Source organism: Pagrus pagrus (assembly GCF_965226575.1).
Source record: "Pagrus pagrus genome assembly, chromosome: 3".
NCBI classification, from domain to species: domain Eukaryota; kingdom Metazoa; phylum Chordata; class Actinopteri; order Spariformes; family Sparidae; genus Pagrus; species Pagrus pagrus.
Window position 1 is genome coordinate 20,934,096 of NC_140187.1, and position 22,795 is coordinate 20,956,890.

The window sequence follows — 22,795 nt, forward strand, 5'->3', positions numbered from 1 at the left end:
TCTGTGTTTGTAACATCGATGCTTGGTGCTCACACACAGTCAGAGTTGATGGACAGTGTTTCCCAGGTGTCAAACTTTTGACATGAAGATGTCGACCACATTATCACCCCCATCTTGTTGCTGCTGCTTACAAACACCCTGACGCAGATTCAAAAGATACTCTACGTGTTTATGTAGCCTTTATTTGTATCTGAATAACTGCATGTATGTTCTGTAATTTGTGTAGCAAAACTTTCATTACCTTATACAACCCCGTTTTGTATAATCATGCCTTTAACAAAACTCTCATTCAAAGAAAGGTGACCTAAAATATAATAAAAGTGGCAATGGACATAACTGGTAATGCTGGTGAAATATAGTGCCAACATTGTCATGTAGTTTATTTCACAAAGTGTAAGCAGTTTAAGTTAACCACTGTCACGGGTCCAGCAGCACTTTAGCCTAGTTTGTCACTAAACTGCCGTCTTATCACTATGATATCTGCTTATAGTGAACCTTTATGATTATTATGTATGGCTGTAAAACCTTCAGCCTTCTTACAACCCCATCTTGATCAACATGAATGTACCTGAAATAAAGTTATCAGATTTACAGCAATTTTTAACATCCAAAACTGACAGACAGAGAACAAAGATTTAAGATCCACAGATGTGTAATCCTGGTGTTCAAACTGGCTGTTATGGATCCTTGTCTATTACTTATGACGGAGATCAAAGTTGATTTTAGGTGGAGTAAACTTGTCAGTGAGCGTACAAGTTAATTCTTGACAGTGAAAACAAATCTAAAAATCTTTTTACCGCATCTTTCAGCAGATGGGAGTTTGCTCAGATGTCATGTAGCAGTCTTCTCCTAAAAGCTAGTATGTGGCTCTTGAATAAAGATGTTAGCGTTTTATTTCACACGCACACAAAGGTCAGATGGCACCACCTTTATTGAAGAACATGATTGTCACAAGGGTGGACAAACATCACACTAGTGCTTGAATTTGTCAAACACTTGAACTAAGAAGTTGACATCCTGTATATTTTGTGCTGACAAAGCATGTGCAACGTCACGTTACTTATCTGACACCATTGTGAAACTGTTTAACACTGTTGTAAGCACTCGCTCCTCAGTTTAGTCCAGAGATCACAGTTAACTGTACACAGGGTGAATACAAAGTGCAGTGGTTACTGTAAAAGAAATTAGCTTTACTGATCCAGTATTATTACAAAGTTGAAGACAACATGTATGGCAAAGTCCTGGTTTTGCATAAACTATCAGAGTACAACAAAGCCTGCTGATTATGTGGACATTTGAAAAAAAAAAAGAAAGAAAAAAGTTTGTTTTATGAGGTAAAGCAAACAACTGAGGTGATCAGTGCAGCAAGTGCTAAGTCATGAGGATAAAGAGGGCCTGTGTTTCATCATAATCACGTATAACACCGGATTTGTCGATAATTATCTTTTTTATTCACTGAAGTCAAATTTAATCAAACACAGGAAGTTGAATCACAGTTAAAAATGTTTAAACTCTAACTGGACGAGCTCTTGCTTCAACAGTTTAGGTGGTGTGTGGCAGCGGAGTGGCTGGGGTTGGGGAGTGAACCGTTGGGGACGTTTTTACACCAGCCTTCGTCTCTTGCAGTCACGCTCCATCTGGTCTTCGGATGTGTTGGTGGCAGCGCCCAGAGGAGACACTTTGTTCAGCAAGGAGTCATCTGATGCCTGACCGAACAGGGCCATTAGCAAAGCAACACCAAAACCTGTGGCACGCTCCCCCTGCAGAGACAAAATAAAACACAGAAAACAAGGGTTAGATTTCATCGTCATTACTGTAAAGTTACACGCACTCATCTTTAATTTCGCTTTCCCTTAAAGTTCTTTTACACTCAGAGTAATGCGGGTGAAACCTAAGATCATGTCTGGCCTAAAACCCAACAAGACGATGACACTAGTGAGAAGAATAAACATACACAGGAGGCTTCAGTTCAGTTTGAGTGATTATGAGCCTTATTTAAATATGCTGAATCTAATTCTTTGTATGTTTTTGATATGAAAAACTGGCAAAAAACATCTACAGGAAGGAACAGAATCCATAATGTGCAGGTGTGATGAGTCCCAATCACTACCAAAAACATCAGCTCCTCTTGCTTCAATCAGAAGCAGTGCAGTTTCACAATTGATGAGGAAAGCAAGAAATCAGCTTCTTTGAAGAGGAAGTCAGTAGTTTCATAGATATTACTGGCTCAGCTAGTTTCTGTAAACCATATTTAACATCAAATCAATCAACACTTCTGTTTTATTGTGGATGTTTATTGTCTGATCATCAGTTAGTTGGCCTTTAAGTTCTGATCAGAGGTCTGTACGCATGACTCAATGATGTACACACTTTCTGGTTTTAATGCCACGAATGAATCACATTTTATAGATGCAAAAATAAGACATGCAAAATTTTACCCGTCAGTGATGATGCAAATATTTCTACACTAGTTTACTGCTCACTGTGAAGTAAACTTTAAAGCGTCCTGTAATTAGGAAGTTTAAAATGAATGAATAAGGAGTCATTCAGTCTCAGGATGTATTGTCTTGTGTTGTTTCAGATGGTTTGCATTTACATTCTGCTGGACAGTTTGGTCATTTTGCTCTTATCTGACTTAACTGAAATAAGATTAATGGGTAAACTTCTTGTATTTTGCATTAAATTATGCTCAGCTTGTGAATCCCATTCATCCAGCCTCAATCAGTCACTTCTACTTAACTGACATCTTTTTGTGCAAACGCTGCTAAGTTAAGTGTTTATTTCAAAGAAGACATGGACAATATGAACACTGAAACAGGCTTTGCTTGATGTAATCATTCCTCTTCTGGCCATCAAGAAAGGGCTGCATTTTTTACATATTTTTAAAATTAAAATCAAGTGACTATCTTTTAGCACAAATTTCCTCTTTATGTGGCAACTGGACAAGGAAACGCTGTCAGAGGAACCAGAAAAGGGAATTTTACACTCAAAAGACGGTAATCTTGGATTATACCAACTGACTCCTTCAGGTTAACTTTTTCATACACTTTCGACAGAAAAAAGGACTGTGGATTTTGTCCCCATCATCGTTTAATGTCCGGTATGAACAAGAGGAATCATTACAGCAAGCAAAACCTGTTTCAGTGCTCATATGAGAGTGTGACTAGTGTTTTTAGACAGACTTGAAAACTTGTGACCATATCATTTAATGATCAACAGAATTTTTTGTCAAACCAAGAGGAAAAGTTAGGCGTCATAGTTATTGCCAACTTCCTTATACATTCTGCTGACTCTCTACCTTCGGGTTACCGAGTTTCTGCTAATAGTTAATACTGCGCTTAAATCCTTCCAACAAAGCACAAGAACATTTTCCACACGTGACATTGCATATGAACATACAAACTCAATATGCAGATACAAATAATTTTATACTATTATAACATTTATTTACATGACTTTGTGGTTAAAAAGATTCAGGTCAGTTATTCATTTGCAGGACTGAGGTTTGTGTGATCCTGTAGAGGTCTATGTGCACATGTATTTGTCAACTACAGCCATGATTGAAACAGGACAGAACACCAGAAGCTCAAGTAAGACATGATCTGAACAAGAATAAATTTCTGATGCAGAAGTTGCATTGCGACTTTGAATTTGTAATGACACCATCCTGTTCTACTCCTCTGCTCTTGGGAAATGGCTTGTCAAGCCAGTTTCAGACAGCAGAAAACATGTGCATGCAAGAAAACTTTCACTTCACTGAGTTACAACTAGCACCTGCACATCACCTGACTTTCTCTGGGGTAAAAAAAAAAAAAAATCAGACCACTAACTGATTTGTCAGTATCTGTTAGCAGACAGGTACTCACAGCATGAACAGGAGAGGCGATATCAACATGGACCCAGACACCAGGCCAATCAAAGCCCAAGTGGGAACCAATAAAGAGGCCGGCGCAGGAGCTCTGGGCGTTCTCCCGATCCTGTCAAAACACAAGAAAAACATTAGAAACAACAGCGAAAGAAATTATAAACATGAGTTACCAGACAAACAGTTACCAGTCGACAGAGGAGAGAGATATACCTGTAAATGCTACGATGCAAACCGTAATTAAAAAGTCTACTGTTCTCTGTGATGTGGTCGAGCCTGTACTGGTGTTTAATAAACCAAGCACAAATTCCAAGATGGAGGGGATGCAGGAACAATGAGCTTTATACCCCTGGTCAAAAGTAAAAAAAAATACTCAACTTCCTGGCTATGAAAATACTTGGACCGCAGACCGAGCTGGCTAACTTCCGGTTTAGCGCCCGGCAAACTTGAATGGGGATAAAATAATTTAATCGTGCGGCTCTTCTAGTCTTTAAATGTTATTGGACCAAATGGCTCAAATAATGACAGTGAAACGACTCATTTCACCGGGGTTGTGACGCTCAAAACTATTTTTTTCACCGTTTTACAGACGCTTCTTTCACAATGGATGTATTGTTGTTTCCTCTTCTGTTACAACTGTTTCCGGCACATTTGTGACTTGAAACATGACATCTGTGACGTACAATGTAATGCTTCAGATAAAAATCACAGAGGCTGCCCTGCCTGTGGGAGGTGGGTATGGGCACAATACGTGATTTTTAATGTTGGTGAAAAAGCAGTATTAGTGGTGTTGGAAAACATGTAAAAGTGTCAGCAAAGCCTTTGTATTTTTTTTGTGTATTTTTTAAGTACACAATTACATTCTTTGTCCTTCATACTCCCGTGTACGTCACATTTTTGCCCATTGTCATGTCTTATTTAAGCATCAGGTTTTGATTAATTTGTCACTCACTGCCACAGAGTTCTTCATGTCAGCCATAGCGGAGGTGAACTCGCTGAAGTGCAGCTCAGGGCAGAAGACCAGAGGGTGAGCAAGATCTCCGCTGCTGCGGCCAGCACGCACACACGCAACCTCCCACTGCTCACTGTTGGTCATCACAGCTGCATGGTACTTCCCTGTGGAGATCCCCTGCACAACAGAAACAACAAAAGCTTTAGATATAAAGACAAGACAAGACCTGTTGGAAGGCTAAATTAATTGTTGGTTTTGTTGAGTTTGAAATCCTACTAGTGTTATCCTTATGATAGAGGTTAAAGTCCTCTGTTTCATACGCACTGTGGAAGATTAAACAACAGTCTGTAGAAGGCTGTCACTAACCTGCGCTCCAGTCAGTGTGGCCATGTCCAGAATAATATCAGCTGACAGGTCTTTGCTGGCATACACAACTCCATCAGCCAGCACCAGCCTGCCCTCTGCATCAGTGTTGTTGATCTCCACTGTCCTTCAAAACAAAAACACATGAACCACAAATGAAACATTTATACCACAACTCACATTCATTCCTGTTGATGTAGCTTGTGAAATAATATTAGACACAGTTTATGTGTAATCATACTAAATCAGGGTAATTTGAAACAAGAACGATTCTCACTTTCCAGAGTAGAGTGTGTGGATATCATCAGGTCGTGTGGCTGTGGGCCCGACTGCATTCTCTGCGAGGCAAAACACTGCATGGAGGTTATCCTTAAAGCCCTGAAGCAAACGGAGGAGAGAGTCTGATTAAAAATTCTGCTGCAGGGAAACAAGAGGAGGCTAACATGACCGCTGTGACAGCTGCTGTGGGATAAAATAAAAAGAGGTCACCTCACCTGTTTAATGGTCGCTTTGAAAGCTCCCAAAATGGCAGCAGCTCCACCACAGTCCCTCTTCATCCCTGGCATTGTGGTCTAGACAGACAAATATATACGCATGTGATGAAATGTGATCTCTTGCATGCATCGAGCTGCACAGTGACTCAGTAGGCTATGCATTTACACTTTTACATATTTGTAAACCAGTGAGCTCCACATGCCTATTTGCATATGACCCTACATTAACTGTTGCATGCAACAGCAGCTACATGTGAACGGATTACTGAGAATAGACTTAAAGCTTAAAAGATCAGGGGTGTCAGAGAGGGTAGGTTTGAGGATCACCAAGACGACTGCAGAGTAGGACATTCACAACATATGCATTTTAGAAGTCAGCAATGAGTTAATCGAAGTAGTCGAATAGTCGCAGGAGATTTGAGAGTCAACGGGCCAGGACACAGAACAGTTTGTCATGTTGGGCAGTTTGAGCTGTAAAATGAATCCTCACTCCACAGGATCACAATGATAATTACTGTAGTGATGTTCTTTGCAACATTAGCATAACAATGACCAAGTTTCCTCAATGATGTTCCTTAGTTACTATATCTTCTCCAGAGGAAAATTAACAGTACCTTTCCCTTGATGCTGAGTCCTCCAGTGTCATACACGATGCCCTTGCCCACCCATGCAATGGTTTGGGTTGCACCATCTGGTGTGTGGCTCAAGACTGCTAATGCAGGAAGATGCTCTGCAGCCCTGCCAACTCCATAAATACCTGACAGAATAAATAGTAAACATTATAAATGCTTATTGCTCTACAAAGATTTGTGGCTTACCCAATATTTGAGTTTGAAAGTTTAATATTTTTCAAAGACATGTGTAAAAAGAAGTTTTAATAAAAATTTCAAATGCGTAAGTGAATTTAGGATTACTGAGTGGATGAATCTTTTATGACCACTAAATGTCAATTATTAATTACTTAAAAGTAATCTGCAGAATAAAGGGAGTACGATGATGATGACAATGAGAATGATGCAAGAAAACAGGTGTCTCTAGCTAAGAAACAAAATAGAACTTACAATCATTGTAACTGCTGTGATTTAGTGGTAAATTAGCAGAATGTGCGCCAATTACCGACATACTTGTATACAGACAAGGTACTGTACCTCCAAACCCTCTCTGTTTCAGTTCTTCTCCACGAATGATCACTGGAGTAATTCCAAGCTCAGTTCCCACAGCCTTGATTTCCTGAAAACAGAGATGGATGTCTGTGACAGGAAGTTGCATCAAAATAAATGTAACTAGGTTAGAAATGTTCCTGTAGTAATGTCAGCAAAACTTCCAAAAGAGGAACAGTTTTCACTTACATCTAGGAAGTGATCTGTATTCATCTCATTGCATGGTGTGTCCACAATGCGAGCTGCCAGCCGCACCCCATCAGCAGCATTGGAGAGACACTGAACAGGAGAAAAGTGGTTGAATAACATGTTTATGTAGCATCTACATAAAAATCTTATGTAGCAAAAAATACAAAAGTCACTGTGCAGTACCTGAAGTTCTGAGACATCCAGAGGACCGCTGTCTTGCCCGACGATCACAAACTCCACAGTGACGTGCTTCTTCTCAGGCCTGCGTGAGGATGAGGAGCGGCGAGAGAAGATGGGGAAGGCCCTGGCGATGGCACAGGAGGAGGCAAACACATCTGAACGCTCACACACCATCTGGGGAGGAAACAAATATATCATATCAACCACCTGCTCCACTTCCACTGAATGACCCAGATTTAAGTACCATAGGGCTCCCAGAAGGAGTCGTAAAATGATGAAACAGAGGATCTGTTCTGTAGCTAAAAGTGCTCTCTGACCTCCCTGGAGGAGGTTGGGGAAAGGAAAGAAAATCCCTTTAAAATGGTAACTATTATGTGACAGGCAGGTACACATAAAATTAACAAGATACTGACCACAATGCAGCGGTTGTTCCCTCCAGGCAGGCAGGAGCGGACCAGACGGGACAGAAAGTGGGCAGAAGAAGGACTGTTGTGCCTGCTGACCCGTGAAGGGAGTGCGGCCACTGTAGCATGGTTGAGGTACAGAGGGCAGCTGTCAGTGGGGTTTGGGTTCAAAGCACCGAGAGCCGCCTGCCAGATCTGAAAAAAACATGAGACAGATCTGATATTTTAGATTCACTGTGGACACAGTACAGCAGGAACAATTAGTATTCATTGATAGATTAGTTAATCTGCAACCGTTTAGGTAACTAATCAATCTTTGGGGTTTGGACCATCGATGAAATTTAATGTCAAAGACCATCTTTAAAACCGTAATACAATTTCATATTTTTCTGTTTAGCGCAAAAACATCGACAACTGTTTGCTAAAAGCCACAATTGTCAGAGGATATTAAGGAGCTCTGTGCAAGGCAGGAAACCTTTCTTTGACCGCACAGACTCTTTTATAGACTGGCTGTCACCGTTGCACGATCTCAGCTGAAGACTTTGCACGACAGTCTTAAACACACCGCTTTAGTTAGGTCTCTGTAGGATAACATGAGAGCAGCAGAGTATTTTTGTCAATGCCATGAACACTGGTTCAGACTTGATATTAGTCAACGTTAGACTCATTGCCAAAGATTCATGCTATTATCTGGGGAAAATTAATTATTGTCAAACCAGGAAATGGAAAATTCATACTACAACCACCAACAGTCACCCAGTTGTAAAATCTTCCATTGCTCCGTGAAAAGTCGCACCTTGTATTATTGTTGTTACTTTTCACTAGCTGAAATTTAGTTTAATTTAATAACTTATTTACTTATACACTGACCAGCTAACAAGACCGATAACGTCTCTTTAATAATGTCAATCGTCACTTTAAAAGCTATTATCCAAGCTAATGGGACAGCGTTATATTCCCGGGGCTAGTTAACGTTAGCTAGCTAACCGTGTTTAAAGTGTCGTTAACGTTACATTAGTTTAGCTAGCTGCGTTAGCCCGCGCTCACTTAGGCTAGCACACCGCTAACATTAGCTGCAAGATAACCATCACCATCATCCACAATATTACCTCTTTGCTCACGACTGGCTGCAGTTTCCCTTTGATTTGGCTCCAGCTGACTTGCTGCAGGATGGCCTGCTGCCCGACAATCAGCACAGGGCGGCTCTGTGGCTCGGAGTCACCGGCAGTAGCCTTGAACTCCAGCACCACGTTCGCCATTTTTGTGACTTGCTGTAGAGACGGCTAGCTGACGGAAACGTTCAAGTGGACGGACCATGGGACGGACTGCTGTCGTTCACTGGAGCAGCCCATGCAGCCGGGACCGGCGACGGCGGCTGGGAGAGGACAAAAAGACGTTTACTCGTTTCATTTATAGACGCTGTGAGTAATCACTTTATCGCCCTCTGCCGGCGACTGCGAGGAACTACATGAAGATATGAACGAAGAGAAACCCTGAGCCTCATTTCAGAAAAAGGACAGTCTGTATCTATAAACATCTAGAAATCCATCAAGAGGAATTTGAGTTTTATAGAATATATCCACACACTGCTATACTTATAAATAAATATCTCCTCATATGTTCAAATATCAGACATAAAATTCCAGTCTTTGTCTAAAGTTTAGGAGACCATCACCTATCGTTTCGGTAAACAATGGAAATGGAAATCCAAGTCTAACACTTGATCATTTTATCCCTGACAAAGTTTGATATATTGTATTTTATAGATATTTCATATGTTGTCAAAACCGGGCCAAAATGAACCAAAAATAACTTAAAATATTGGAGCAGTCGATCAAATCCTTCACTAAACATCAGAAGCTACATTTTTGCTACAAATGCTGCAGTAAATGTGTTAAAACATGTTTATCATCGCTGACATCAATAAATGTGAAGTCAGCTTGTGAATGTATAAAAATAATGACATTTTTGTGACTTTTAAATTGACCTGTTTTTCATCATTTTATTGAGACATTTCATTTTAATAGATGACATGGTTATGCTTGCACTATTTGATTTTATATTGTTAGGTTTAGCAGAACATACGTTGTTTGGCATTGAAAATGGTCTTTGCCTATTTTCAAAGTGATCAGCAGCATCAGAGCTGAACTTAAGGCTCGCACAGAGGAGCATCATCACTTCATCCCAGCTCGACCTCAAACAGACTGAACTGGACCAGAGCATCAACAAGTGCAACGCTCTGGAGGAGAAGTTCAATAAGGAGCTGTCTGAGAGGGAGAAGAAGGAGAAGGTGTGGCTGGAGAGAGAAGATGCTCTGTGATGAATGCCAGCAAAGCAGAGGAGGAGCTAAAGCTTCTCATTATTGAAAACATCCAAGTTCAGGTGCGCTGCTCCACATGAAAATGTCTCTTTGGAATAATCGCTCTCTGCTTGTTTCAGAATCAGCTTTCAGATGTGAAATAATCTAGCTGCTGGACAGCAGTAAACCATCCATCTTTCACCAGCCTCACACTTTAAATGCCTCATGAAAAATAAAATTCCCGAGCATAAAAAAAACAGCTTCTAGCCGTCTTTATCACAATAGATTTCATATTAATAAAACTGCATGAAAATACACTCAAATTATAGTTGTCATAAAGTACAGCACCAAACAATTAACTGTGAAATTCTTTGCTCAGGTTGGATTTAAATAATTATAATATAAATATTGGTATCAGCAAATAATCTCATGTTTTATGACAGAAAGTGAACAGAACAGGGACGATAATTGTCTTCTAGTTAATTTAAGTGTTGCTACGTTTAAAATGTTCATCATGGAACTCATGAAAGAAAAAACTGAAAAAACCCTTCAGATGGTAGCGATTTTATTTATTTTCTCTCATATGAATGCCGTCCACAACTAAACCACACAGAGTATTCAAGTTAGGAGTTACATCCTGAAATCTCAGCAAGATGTACAGAAGACACACCGTTTGTTCACATGAAAGGCTGAAACAGAACAATCCCTACAAACAAACATGATTCAAAACATTTCACTGCAACTTGTGTCAAGAAATGTCAAACCACTTTGTGTCATCAAAGTACAACTAGGAAGGGCATGCTCCAACTGAACTGGTTTCTATAATTACTTCAAAACTCAATTTGCAAAATGCACTTTCAAATTGCATAAACCAAAGAAGGATACCCTACTGTAAAATGTAAACTTTCATGTCAGAGTGCAAATCATTTAAAGCCATTTTAAGAGTACAGCAGGTACTGATAGGGGGAAACGATTAGGAAGAGGGGAAAATATCAAAGTCTGTGTGTTCAGAGAGCTTTCAAATTACAAAAAGATAAACATTTAACGCACACTTCCATTTATAAAAACTTGATCTTTAAAGAGAGAGGCAGTGACAGCTTTGTACCAGTACAGGTATATTGTGCTCATTCGAGTGGAAAACATATAATAATGCCACAAATTTCTGTTGTCATAATCGTAAAGTATGCTTAAGTTTTACTTGAAACGCATTTATTAAATGTCAGAAAAAAACTGGACAATAATGAAGGAAATGTGGCAACAGGCGATATTTTCTCTGGACAGAAAAACACATTTAAAAAAACAATGCATTCAGTTTATAGTGTTTCAGAGTGATGATTAATGGCATTAGACGTAAGCGGTTTCATTTCATTTCACTGCACACTGAAAACATTAGAGTCACACTACTGTTGATATGAAGCGCTGAATCAATTGATTAGTGTATCAACTGAAAATAAACGGACCATCAAGCTAACTATTCAAGCGAATGTCCTCTTAAATGTGAGGAATTGGCTTGTTGCAAGTTAAACATCCTTGGATTTCAGACTTCTGATTAGAAAAAAACAATCAATTTAAATATGTCACCTCGGGCTCTCAGAACATGGAAGAATTTTAGTCGAAAACATTCAAAAATTAAATAAATTGTCAATAGAACATTAAAAACAGTTTTGAGGTCTATGTACTGTGTTGCAAAGATATCTACTGAAGTCAGCATGCTACCCAGCCTCTGGTGTCCTGTCCTATCCTGGTCCAAAGCTCCTGTGCCAGCGATGTAAACACCAACACTCCCCTGGTGTGCCGAGCTCCTAGTCCTGACTGCTAGCTGCACAGCTAACTGAGCTAGTGGTTACTTTGGTGATATGCCGCCCCCTACTTGTTTGAAGTATGAATTCAGCAAGAGGCCAATTCTTATATTGCACCTTTAACCATTAATGTAAAAAAATAATCAACTGATTAACCAAAAGTTAAAAGAATCTTTAGTTGCAGACGTAGAGAAATGACACATTTACTGAGGACGCAAGACTTTTATGCTCAAAGCCTGAAAGATTATTTTTTTCCTGTGCGTTAAAGCTGTTGTTTTATGTAACATCCAGCTCAAAATGTGCTTTTTATTGCATCGACAGTACAGTACACACTGACCTGAGGTTACTCCTCAATAATGTGGGATTTTCAAGATAAAATAACTAGAACGTTAACTTCATTTTAAGAACTATATATACACTAGACTGTTTAAACTATACCATTACTACTATACACATGCTTGTGACTTTACTAAACTGAAATGTAACTTCTGTAAATCATGATAATATTTGGATAATATTAATGTAGTGTCTGCTACACTCTGGGCAGGATAAGAAAATAGAGTCTTATAAATTGCATAAAAGGTTTACAGCACCTGTTAGATATTTAGGAACACGTATAATAAGAAGCAATATCTGATATGCAAAATAATTCTGACACTCGCACACCCGTACGTAAGTTACACACACAATCATCCAAGTATTGTTGCACTTATATCAGCTGAGGAAGAACGCAGAGATTTCAGGCTTTGGTGGTTAAAGAGTTAAGAAATGAAGCTGACGAGGTTCAAGTCGAGAGGCTTGTGTAGTGTGCTCATGTTAAAACTTCCATTCATTTCTAAAGGTTAGTACTTTATTAAAATAATATATAGGTGCTAAAGTCAACTTAGAAGATATTCTAAGAGGTCTGCTAATATTAGTGACGTGTAAGACTAGATTTTAGAGAAGCAATAAACGCTACTGATGCGTGAGAACAAAGTGTACATGCAGCTGCATATGACACACGAGAGAAGGAGCTTTGCATGACCACACATGTTCCTGGAGACTGGCATGTGTGTGTGTGCATATGTGTGGAGACTTTGGGCTACACGGGGGTGAAATTTCACTCCATCAATCACCCTGTGGAGCCTGCAGAGACCCTGATTTAGGCATGACACAGGTTACCACCAGCAATGCCACAGTTCTTCAGGATGGGGTTGAAGTGGGAGGCTTTCCCGTTGCTGGCCTCTCTGGGAGGGAAAGGCTTCATGGTGGAGAGGATGAGGGCCAGACAGTCTGCTACGTTCTTGTTTGGAGCACAGGCCAGAGCCGGCGTGTGGCCTGCAGACAGCAAGGAAAGAATGAACCCACAGTGTCATTTTAGCTTGGCAGGAAATCACAGGCTGCTTTAATATCATTATTCCTGCTTACCTTCCTCATCTACAGCCATGACTGCTGCTCCTCTGCTCAGTAACACCTGCACTACAGTCGCCAGGCCTTTCCTTGCTGCAATGTGAAGGGGCCTGCATGAGAGAGAGAAATACAGAAAAGATTTCTTCAAACAAATTATAACTTGTCAAAGTTATAAATCATACATCCATACTTTATTCCAAATATTACATTGGATGTGTAATGAAATCAAAGATGGAGAGCCGTGTGTGTTATTATGCACGTAGTATAGTGCAAGTGTTTTAAGACAACTCACATTTGGAGAGCGCTGTTTGTTGCATTTATGAGGGAGGAGTCGTTGATCTCTCCCAGGATCAACAGGGCACACATCTCATGACCCTGCAGAAGAAAACACACTGTATTTAGTGATAATGTGCTAAAGCAAAACCAACAAACTGCCAAAAGATGTTGTGAATCATCAATATCATAAGTTGTAGCGGAAAATGTAATCAAAATATTTGTTTAAATGTAATTTAGTAAATTCTACACAGTTGGATAATATGATACTACAAAACAATGTGTTTGATAACATTTTTAACACCATCAACAGGGGTTTTATCATACTTTGGCAGGTTATCATCTTATCTTACAGTTGTTACATTACAGGCATGCAAAAGTAATTGTGCCACTGCATGCCTACAGTACATGCATTTGTGTGTATATGTGACCTTGCTGCAGGCTAAGTGAAGGGCAGTGTTATTATTGACATCCACCAGGGTCAGGTCTGGCTTCGCTTTGTGCAGCAAGAACTCTGAAATGCAGAAAATAAGGGAACACTTTTCACATTGAACACACCAAGTCTTTATATTTTAAACATTTAGCAGGTGTTTTCATGTGGATTAACTTTAAATCAGTACAACATGAGAACAGATGTATACAGTGTATTAAAGGTAACCATTCATGAGGACTGTGAGGGTCAAAACAACAACACGGATGCAATAATCAATATGTTTTGTCATAAAGATACATACACATGAGGTTTTATTCTCATCTTGAGCTGAAAATTGTCTCGATCTGACCACAAGAATTTCAATCACATACCAACAGCCATCGTCTGTCCACAGTCTGCAGCCACCATCAGAGCAGAGCATCCACTATGGTCTACAGCATTGACTTCTGCTCCCTGGGCCAGGACCAGCTGGAGCCCAGCAACACTTCCTGAATGAGCAGCTGCATGCAGCGGGGTCCTGCACACACACAAACATGCATGTGAACATACAGGATGGGCTTCTGGACTATGAAAATGCGGTTCAGTTTCTGCGAGCTGTATAAGGATGTGGATTTGAATACATGCAAAACATCACTGTCTTTGTAGGTTATCAGAGTAATTAATAAGTTAGACCAAAATATACATATCATACAAGATCAAAGCATTTTCTTGACAAACATTTGAATGAAAACTAACGATTTTGAGGGACATCCTAGACCAAATGGATGGCAATAATCATTTTGAGCTGTTATAAGAATGATGCAATTGCATATTCACAATCACTGCTTGTAAATTGATGTCCAGAACTCACCTTCCTTTGGCATCACTAACGTTAACAACTTGAGGGCCAACAGTCTTCACTAGAAGTTCAGCAGCAACATCGTGTCCATTAACTCTGAGTAGAAGGAAGGTCCACATTAGACATAATGTTATTAATATCTGATAAACATATGTACTGTATGAGGAGAGTTTACATTTAGTACGGTACTCACAGAGCACAGTGCAATGGGGTGAAGTGATTTCCTTCTTGGTTGCTAAAAAGTTTGTTTTCAAGTAAAATGTGTAAACATCCTTCACGCCCTACAGACACAGGAAACAGACAAATGATTAATATTCAAATCTTTGTAAAAGGATGGCATTAAATCATTCAAAGGCTGAAATTATGCCGTGGATAAAAGATATGTTCATGACATCACACATGTTTCATCTATATCTATAGTCATGTTTGCTTTATTCAGCACTGAACTGATTTCTTTTTGTTAAAATAAATTTGGCATTGGTTCCTGCTCTCATGTCTCACCGTGGTAGGCAGCCCAGTGTGTGGGCGTGTTGCCTCTGTAGTCCAATATGGAGTCCAGAGGATCAGCTTTTATAGCAGCTATAAGCAGAGTTCGGAGTAGCTCCGTGTGGCCGAGGGATGCTGTGAGGTGCAGCGGGGTTCTTCCCTGAGAGTCTCTACACAGAGCAGAGGCTCCATGTTCCAACAGAGCAGATACACAGTCCTCACTGCCCAACATGGCCTGCAGGAGGAGCACACGACATATGATGTGAGAGGGAAACAATACATCTGGAACATCCAGGGCCTTGAAAAGGAACGTACCCATGACATAATTAAGTGCATTCAAAAAACAATAAAGTGATGAGTTATGTACACAGCAAATACACTTACAGCTCTGTGTAATGCAGTGAAGCCCTTTTTGTCTGCAGCATCGGCATTCGCTCCTTTCTCCAACAGGATGTGGACACAGTCGGTGTGACGGCCCAGAGCTGCCAGCATGAGAGCCGTCCTGTAAACAACAAAAAAACAGGAATTGACAGCAGTGAGGGTGCATTTCTGATCATGTCAGACTCTTTAAAAAGAACAGAAACCTGACTACATTATACGTCAGCAGATTTCAGAAAAAAGACAAGTAAGTAGATCAAATAATCGCATTACCATTTATAATCACATTACATTTAGCTTTCATATTAGCTGGCAATATTTTACTCTCTCACTCCGACAGGAACCATCTGTTATCAGCCGTATTATAGTACTTATGAAAGACAATATCGATATTAATTTATCTCTGACATGTTACTTAAGTTGCTTTTTGTGTAAATAAACTGTACTGAAGTTTTACATTCTGTCATGTCATATGTTTAATATCAACAGTATTGTTTGTAAAAGCTGTACATGTCAGGTGTTTACCTTATCAATCATTAACAACAGATTAGAGTATAAGATTTTCAGTGACTCACTGTCCCTGTGTGTCTGGACTGTCGATGATGTCGGCACTTTGTTCCCTGTTGACCAGTAAAAGCAGACAGTCCATTTGGCCCTCAGCAGCTGCACAGAGGAAGAGTAAAAGGAAATGATTAAGTTAAAAAGTATCACTTTCACAAAGGGTTAATTGCATAGTTGATTAAGTTATAACATTCTATTAAAATTTAAAGTTTCTTAACCATAAACATTTTAGTATATTATCATGTCAACACAATGTATACTGTATATTTGTATCTTATCCTTGAACATCCACCACACACACCTGCAGCATGGAGAGCCGTCCACTTGTGCTTGTGCTCCTTCAGTGTGTAGGAGGCTTCATGCTTCAGCAGCACTTCCACACACGAGGCAAAACCTCTCTGAGCAGCCAGGTAGAGGGCAGTTCTGCCTTCAACATCGCGCACATCCAGACTCACTAATGTCTCAGACAGCAGACGCAGCGCCTCACAGTGACCATAATACGCCTGTAGTGGCAAAACGCATAATAACAGTAGAGTCAAAAGGCATGCAAACATGTGGTCTACATTTAAAAGTAAAAAAAAATTTCAGTATATTTACATATTGTTATAATGTGCTACTCACAGCTAAGTGCAAAGGACTAACTGGAATATTACTTTCAACCTCTTCTAGACAGTTGAATGAAATCTCCAGGAGCTGCAATAGTGAGAGAGGAAAAAACAGAAAACTTCAACTGGATGCAGCCTGCAATCTATACACAAGACTGTCATATATCAAAATCAAAGCCTCTTAATGAAAAGAAACCACTGACCAGTTCCAGGTGCTGTTTGTTCCCATAAGCTGCTGCATAGTGGACGGCACTGTAACCCTTACTGTTCTTCACAGTCGGGTTTGCCCCGTTGTCGAGCAAGAAGTCTAAACACCTGAACACACAGAGCAGATAATGAGAAATAGTGTCTGGGTTTTATTCTTCAAGTAGCAAGAAGTCATCAAAGAAAGACATTACATCATGTGATTCATAAATCTGTAAGAATCACAGTGAGGGTCCATTAAATGAAATACGGCTTGTCCATGTGTTTTTTGGGGGTTTTAAATATCAAGTATGAAAAACCTCAAACCTCCGTCTACTTCATGATGAACAATATGTGACTTACAAAGAGGCTTCTTGTTCCTTCTCCTCACTGTAGTCAGAGTGTGTTTCCCCTCTGTAGAAACAGTTTTTAAAGGACACTTTTAAACACAAAGTCAGGATTATCATTTAAGAAAAGTTTACAGGATGTTGTCCTCTGATTAAAAGGAATAAAGCACACTGACAATGACAGTAAATGTTCTCTCACCCACAAAAGGTGTGTGAAGCAGCAGCGTAGTGCAGAGGGCTGCAGCCTGTCAGGTCCAGCTCGTTGACCTCGGCGCCTGCTCTCACCAGGGAGATCGTGCATTGGCTGTTCCCATTAGCGGCAGCATAGTGCAAAGCAGATCTGCAAGGTACAACAAGGGACAGCTGTGATATCAAGCGAACACAAGAGCAGAGTTCAATTCTAAGCTCCAACTATTCAGCACCAGCTTGGTGTTACCAGACCAATTTGCAAATGTGCATCTGCACTGGCAGAGCAAATAAAGCATGAGCTTTTAAAATCCCAAGGCTAATTCAGCACTGCTTACCTTCCCAAATTATCTTTGACATCCAGTTCAGCTTCACTAGTCAACAACAGGTTCAGACATTCAATGTTTCTGTCACGAGAAAAAGAAAAGGTCAGTGTTTCAATTGATGGCACCCCACTTGAAGCAAACAATTGGCAAATAAAACCTTGAATAATACTTTCAAAAGTTTTAAATGAGAAAATTGATGTTGTGTCAATTATTGCTGGTATCTGCATACTTAAATTTATAGGAACTGACTCAAATCATCCACACGTTCTCAAAACTTAGACAAAAATACAGCTTTAAAGACCAGAAAAACAAGATGTGACCTATTTAATGGATTCGACGATGACCAAAATCCAACAGAAAATATGTAGAAATGTAATTTTCACAGCAAGTTGAAGAATATCCTTAAACATCGACAATATTTAGACACAAAAAAAGTAATTCTCTCTGGAAACAGCAGGAAAATAATTAAATATTTTTAACTATGATCAGCTGACAAACATACAAACAATTTAATTGTACGAAAACAGCAATAAATTCAACAATGTGTGTGCGTGTGCGTGATAGCTCACCCTCCAGAGGCAGCTGCATGCAGACAGGTCCTCCCGTGTTCGTCTACCACATTTATATCACACCCAACTGGTGGTGCTTGAGACGACATGATGTAAAACTGGCCTGAACGATACACAACATACAACAGCTCTTTGTTAAGAGGAAACCATTTAATAAATCAATAAACTAGATCAGTTTATCTAATTAATAAACTGAGGAGCACAGCCTCCAACAGATTCTCACCGTTAGACAGAAACTTTCGACAACAGTCTGGAAATCCGTAAAGAGCTGCCAAATGTAGTGGAAGCATCCCGTGAATCCCTGGTCTGTAGAGATCATAACAAAGATTATCTAGTTAAGTGTGTGCATACACTTTTTTCTACTACAAGGGAATTTGTTGGTTTGGGTATTGAAGTATTGACAGTGAGTTAGCAGCTTAAAATATTGCCTGTCGATGTGCTTAGTCAGGAAGCAGAATATAATCGGATCATATGTCATAACTGAGTCTGTACGTGTGAGTGTGTGTGTGTGTATTAGGGTTTAATTGGTTAGGGTTACAACACATTTTTTAGAGTTTTCTGTGTATCATTGCTGACATGACAGGATGAGATTGTAAATCCCAATTCTCTTTAGAGAGGAAACATCATGTATCATTGCAGCTGGATTATACTGATGGACTCATCCTTTAGTGTGAGTGCACAAACTTAGGTTACCTGGCCTTGTCAGCACCATTTGTCAGCAGAGTGCTGATGAGCAGCTCCTGACCATATCTGGCAGCAACATGAAGAGGAGTGTTTCCATAAATGTCAACACAGTCGATCTCCGCACCTGTGTCCAGAGGGAGGAGGAGACATGACTTGAAAAGGAGGAACGGTTTCAGTCGAGGACATGCTCGGAAGAAATTGCTGTGGATAATGTAAATACTTTCTGTAATCTACATTACCGTTTTGGATGATAATCTGGGAGCCTGTAAAGCGCCCGTGCATGGCAGCCATATGCAAAGGGCTCTTCCCTTCTTTATTCTGTTAAACAGAGAACATCAAACATGTTCAGTTAAAATTATGGCACAAATCCTCATAAACTGCACATTTGATCGATTTGATTTGATCAATCACTACAATCAAACAACAAAACCACTTATTAAAAACAGGTTCTTTACCTGCACGTTGACGTCAGCACCGTTGTTGATGAGCAGCTCGAGACACAGCACCCCGCTGGAGGAGGCGGCAGCCAGATGCAGCGGCGTGCTGCCGTTGTGGTTGGCCTGATTGATGTTTGCGCCGCAGTTCACCAGCTCAGTGGCCACAGTGTCCTGCCCCGTGTAACAGGCCATGTGGAGAGCCGTGTTTCCAAAAGCGTTGGGTTCATCAATCTGAGAGGAGACGGAGGATAAAAACAATTGATGTGTATGAAATGAATCATGTCTGGTAAAGACTGCACTTCACCGAATATATAGAATACATAACACATGGCAGCTATGAGACACTTTACCTCCACCATCAGTCTCATCAGATATTTGACCACGTCTAACTGTCCACTGGCAGCTGCAGCATGAAGCGGGGTGTAACCTCGTTTGTCCTTGGACATCACATCAGCACTGTGAGAGAGCAGCAGCTTGACGACATCCACGTGTCCTAAAAGAAGAGCTTCACAGTTACTACGAAAATCTGTGAGTGCATGCACAGCACACCAATCTCTCCTGCAGGCCTGTTGCAAACTGTAGCACAGTTAGCGTACAAAACAATTTAATATGATATTCAGAATCAGATTTTGACCTTCTTATGACAATTTTTTTTGTTTAATTTAAATAGACTGAGGTTGTGTTGATAAGCCAAGCCAATTTTATATTTTTGTCATAAATAACAACAGCTGTGTGTTGTTTTTATACATGTATTTGTCTATCTATTTTTTCAATTCTCTGGTATATGTTGGGAGTCGTTTAGTTTGTAATTTCCTTGTTTCTTGATGTATATTAGTGTGTTTTACAGAGAAAGTCTATACTCTGGGTAAAAATCTACACTATATGACACTACTTACCAAGGTATGCAGCCCAGTGGATTGCCTGCCTTTCTTTCTTGTCTTTGGCACACAGGTTGGCACCTTTGCTCAGGAGCAATTTCACCATCTGCAGAAACATAACAACTGGGTCAACTAGTGTCAATAACTATAGTCCAATCAATAGCATCATCAGCACAGTTTAGCCAACATGCTTGAACATTTGTTTTAACAGGGTGCTGGTTATATTTTGGTTACACAAAGGTGCAGATCTTGAATTACGCTAGATTAACATATTTTGAGACAAACGCTTCACAATCCACCAAAAACCAAGAAAATGTCCCGCAGTCATTAATCATCTTCCTAAAGCAAACTTACTTTCCAGCAGTGTTTTTTTAATTGAAATGGTAAATGGCAAACCATAAAGTTTGGACACTACCATTAAACAGGATGAGGAGTTTACCTCTCCATGGCCACTGTGCGCGGCATGATGCAGCGGTGTCCTCCCAGACCTGTCAGCAACATCCAGGCTGCCCACATGTGGTATCAGAGCTAAAGCGCAGCCTGCAGCCCACTTTGCTGCTGCCATGTGTAAAGGTGTGTGCCAGAACTTGTCCCGTGTGTTGACCTCTGCTCCGTGCTTTAGTAGCAGCTCCACAGCCCTCTGAGGAAAAGCACAAAATAAAAAGAAGACGGAAGTTAGGAAACCCTAGCCCTAACATTACAATCTGGTGGTCAAATCCTTAGAAAAGTCTTTCTCCCGCAGTGTTTTGAATTAGGAACATACCTGATTTTGTGAGGCAGCTGCTCGATGTAAAGGAGTCAGCAGACCCTGGTCCTTGGCGTTGACATTAGCACCTGTAACAGGAAGCAGAAGCAACGATAGACTTTACTTATTGAAAGTTCTTCTGTACTTGACTCGTTGTATTAATAACTAGAAAAGCTGTTAAATTGTTTTTCTACCTGAGGTGATAAGCAGGTCCATAGTGTGGACATCGCCCAAATAAGCAGCAGCATGAAGTGGTGTGCTTTGTTCTTGGTCCTGAGCAAAACAAAGAAAATTCAAACAATGAAGTATGCTGTCACACATTTTGACAACAGCTTGACAACCTGGCAGTAACCAAAAGCTCATACAAGTCCAAATTTACGAAAATCTGCATGGAAAGAAAGCCGTGGAAAGTAAATTACAGCAGATACATAGATTAAATGTTTGTGCAAGCTCAATACACATCTTAGCATTTGATCCAGAAAACAAAGCATGGAAATTTGATAACACAACTTGCATATAACGGCATGTTTTCAGAGATAATGCGTGATAATATTACCAGTGAATTGACATCTTCATGGTTCAACAAAAATGTCACTTCCTCTGCGTTGCGGCTGAATATAGCCTGGACCAATGGAGACTAAAAGATTTGACATGCAAAACAGATAAAGAGCATGATGACAATTACATTAAAGCATTTTCAGCTGAACAGTTTAATTAGAAACCTTTACCGATCATTAATAGATTCATTACTTTGCTGAGGTACCGAAAAGGGAGTAACAAATCACTTCTCTGTGCGTTTACAGTAATGTCAATGATTAAATTGGTTTGAGGGAAATGAATTAACTGGAGTATGCAATCTGCTGCACTAAAGTTAAGGTAATCACGTCAAATTCAAAGCATTTTTATTGCATTGGCATTTCATTTGACTGGACGAAACAAGGAGACAATATTAGTAGGAATCATGCAAAACTTTTTGTTAAAGTCAAGATGTTTTCTTGGAAAATTCAGACATGACTCAACAATATTGGCCATCCACATCTAACGTCCAGTAAATAAAGCTATGCTGTAGAGAAATGTGGATCCATTTACAGATTGATGATTGCTTGATTGTCAGGGTTTGGACTTCATGTACCAAGAAGCCCAGTGACCCCAATGTTAGCGTCTATGTGAATTACACAACTCAAACATCCAACATCAATCTGAAAACTCGGTCTAGCTTTGCATGGTAGTGAATTTGTAACATTAACTAGCTTTGTAGCAAACTTTGCTCGACATGTCGCTAACATAATTAGCCTGCTGTTTGCAGTGCCGGTGAGAAGTACTGTTAGTTATCTAAAGACAACACGGAAAGCTTTATTCACTACCTGGTCCTTGAGTTTTCTTAACTCCATGTCCCAATCACTCTGGAAGCTCCTTCATTGAGACTGAGTACAGATTTGACATTTACATGTCACTCTGTGGCAGCTCGTTAGCCTAGCCTCAGCTTAGTTAGCTGCTGTGATATGTGATGTGTAGTTAGTTGCCAGAATATCGCGAGAGAAGTTAGAGGAACGTGATTTGGAGGCATCAAAATAAACGTGTCTCAAATTTGACTTGCATTTAAGTTCTTTTCTATGTTAACGTTGTTTTAATCTAAATAATGTATTTAATAAATATGTCTAGGTATTAGTTTATTGTGAAAAGGACAAAACTGCATCTTAATGAATATACTAACAAAGACAATGCGCCTTGTATTAATTTATTAAAAAACGGGCTCGACTGGAAAATTTGTG

The 22,795-nt window shown here is 39.9% G+C and overlaps 2 protein-coding genes across 2 annotated transcripts; both read right to left on the reverse strand.

The window, feature by feature from the left end:
* Positions 1–913: 913 nt before the first annotated feature.
* npepl1 (aminopeptidase like 1) lies at positions 914–9,000 on the reverse strand. The gene is made up of 12 exons (XM_084349696.1): positions 8,717–9,000; positions 7,617–7,802; positions 7,207–7,377; positions 7,024–7,113; positions 6,823–6,904; positions 6,289–6,431; positions 5,675–5,752; positions 5,458–5,558; positions 5,184–5,307; positions 4,818–4,994; positions 3,867–3,977; positions 914–1,760 (listed from the first exon to the last, which is right to left on the reverse strand). Exons 1-12 carry the CDS (start codon positions 8,864–8,866, stop codon positions 1,602–1,604), a joined length of 1,572 nt encoding a protein of 523 aa, XP_084205822.1. The 5' UTR covers positions 8,867–9,000; the 3' UTR covers positions 914–1,601.
* A 1,454-nt stretch (positions 9,001–10,454) lies between these two features.
* On the reverse strand, positions 10,455–22,532 carry ankrd52b (ankyrin repeat domain 52b). The gene is made up of 28 exons (XM_084348156.1): positions 22,388–22,532; positions 21,580–21,660; positions 21,218–21,296; positions 21,042–21,112; positions 20,718–20,918; positions 20,297–20,384; positions 19,751–19,893; positions 19,419–19,631; positions 19,203–19,281; positions 18,973–19,087; positions 18,503–18,585; positions 18,280–18,382; positions 17,723–17,791; positions 17,398–17,538; positions 17,215–17,265; positions 16,872–16,983; positions 16,685–16,756; positions 16,365–16,566; positions 16,078–16,165; positions 15,509–15,626; positions 15,140–15,359; positions 14,832–14,919; positions 14,651–14,734; positions 14,172–14,317; positions 13,799–13,881; positions 13,387–13,469; positions 13,113–13,204; positions 10,455–13,022 (listed from the first exon to the last, which is right to left on the reverse strand). Exons 1-28 carry the CDS (start codon positions 22,412–22,414, stop codon positions 12,847–12,849), a joined length of 3,108 nt encoding a protein of 1,035 aa, XP_084204282.1. The 5' UTR covers positions 22,415–22,532; the 3' UTR covers positions 10,455–12,846.
* Between the last annotated feature and the right edge of the window lie 263 nt (positions 22,533–22,795).

Bases quoted from the DNA above. Each gene is read 5' to 3' on its own strand.
- npepl1 (XM_084349696.1), bottom strand. From the start codon at position 8,866: ATGGCGAACGTGGTGCTGGAGTTCAAGGCTACTGCCGGTGACTCCGAG. The intron at 6,905-7,023 runs GTAAGTGAAAAC...CTCTGTTTTCAG, and splicing joins ATACAGATCACTTCCTAGAT to GAAATCAAGGCTGTGGGAAC. The intron at 5,559-5,674 runs GTGAGGTGACCT...CGTTTGCTTCAG, and splicing joins TCAAAGCGACCATTAAACAG to GGCTTTAAGGATAACCTCCA.
- ankrd52b (XM_084348156.1), bottom strand. From the start codon at position 22,414: ATGGAGTTAAGAAAACTCAAGGACCAG. The intron at 19,088-19,202 runs GTAATGTAGATT...CTCTGGACACAG, and splicing joins CCAGATTATCATCCAAAACG to GTGCGGAGATCGACTGTGTT. The intron at 16,567-16,684 runs GTGAGTAGCACA...TTGCCACTACAG, and splicing joins TTAGTCCTTTGCACTTAGCT to GCGTATTATGGTCACTGTGA.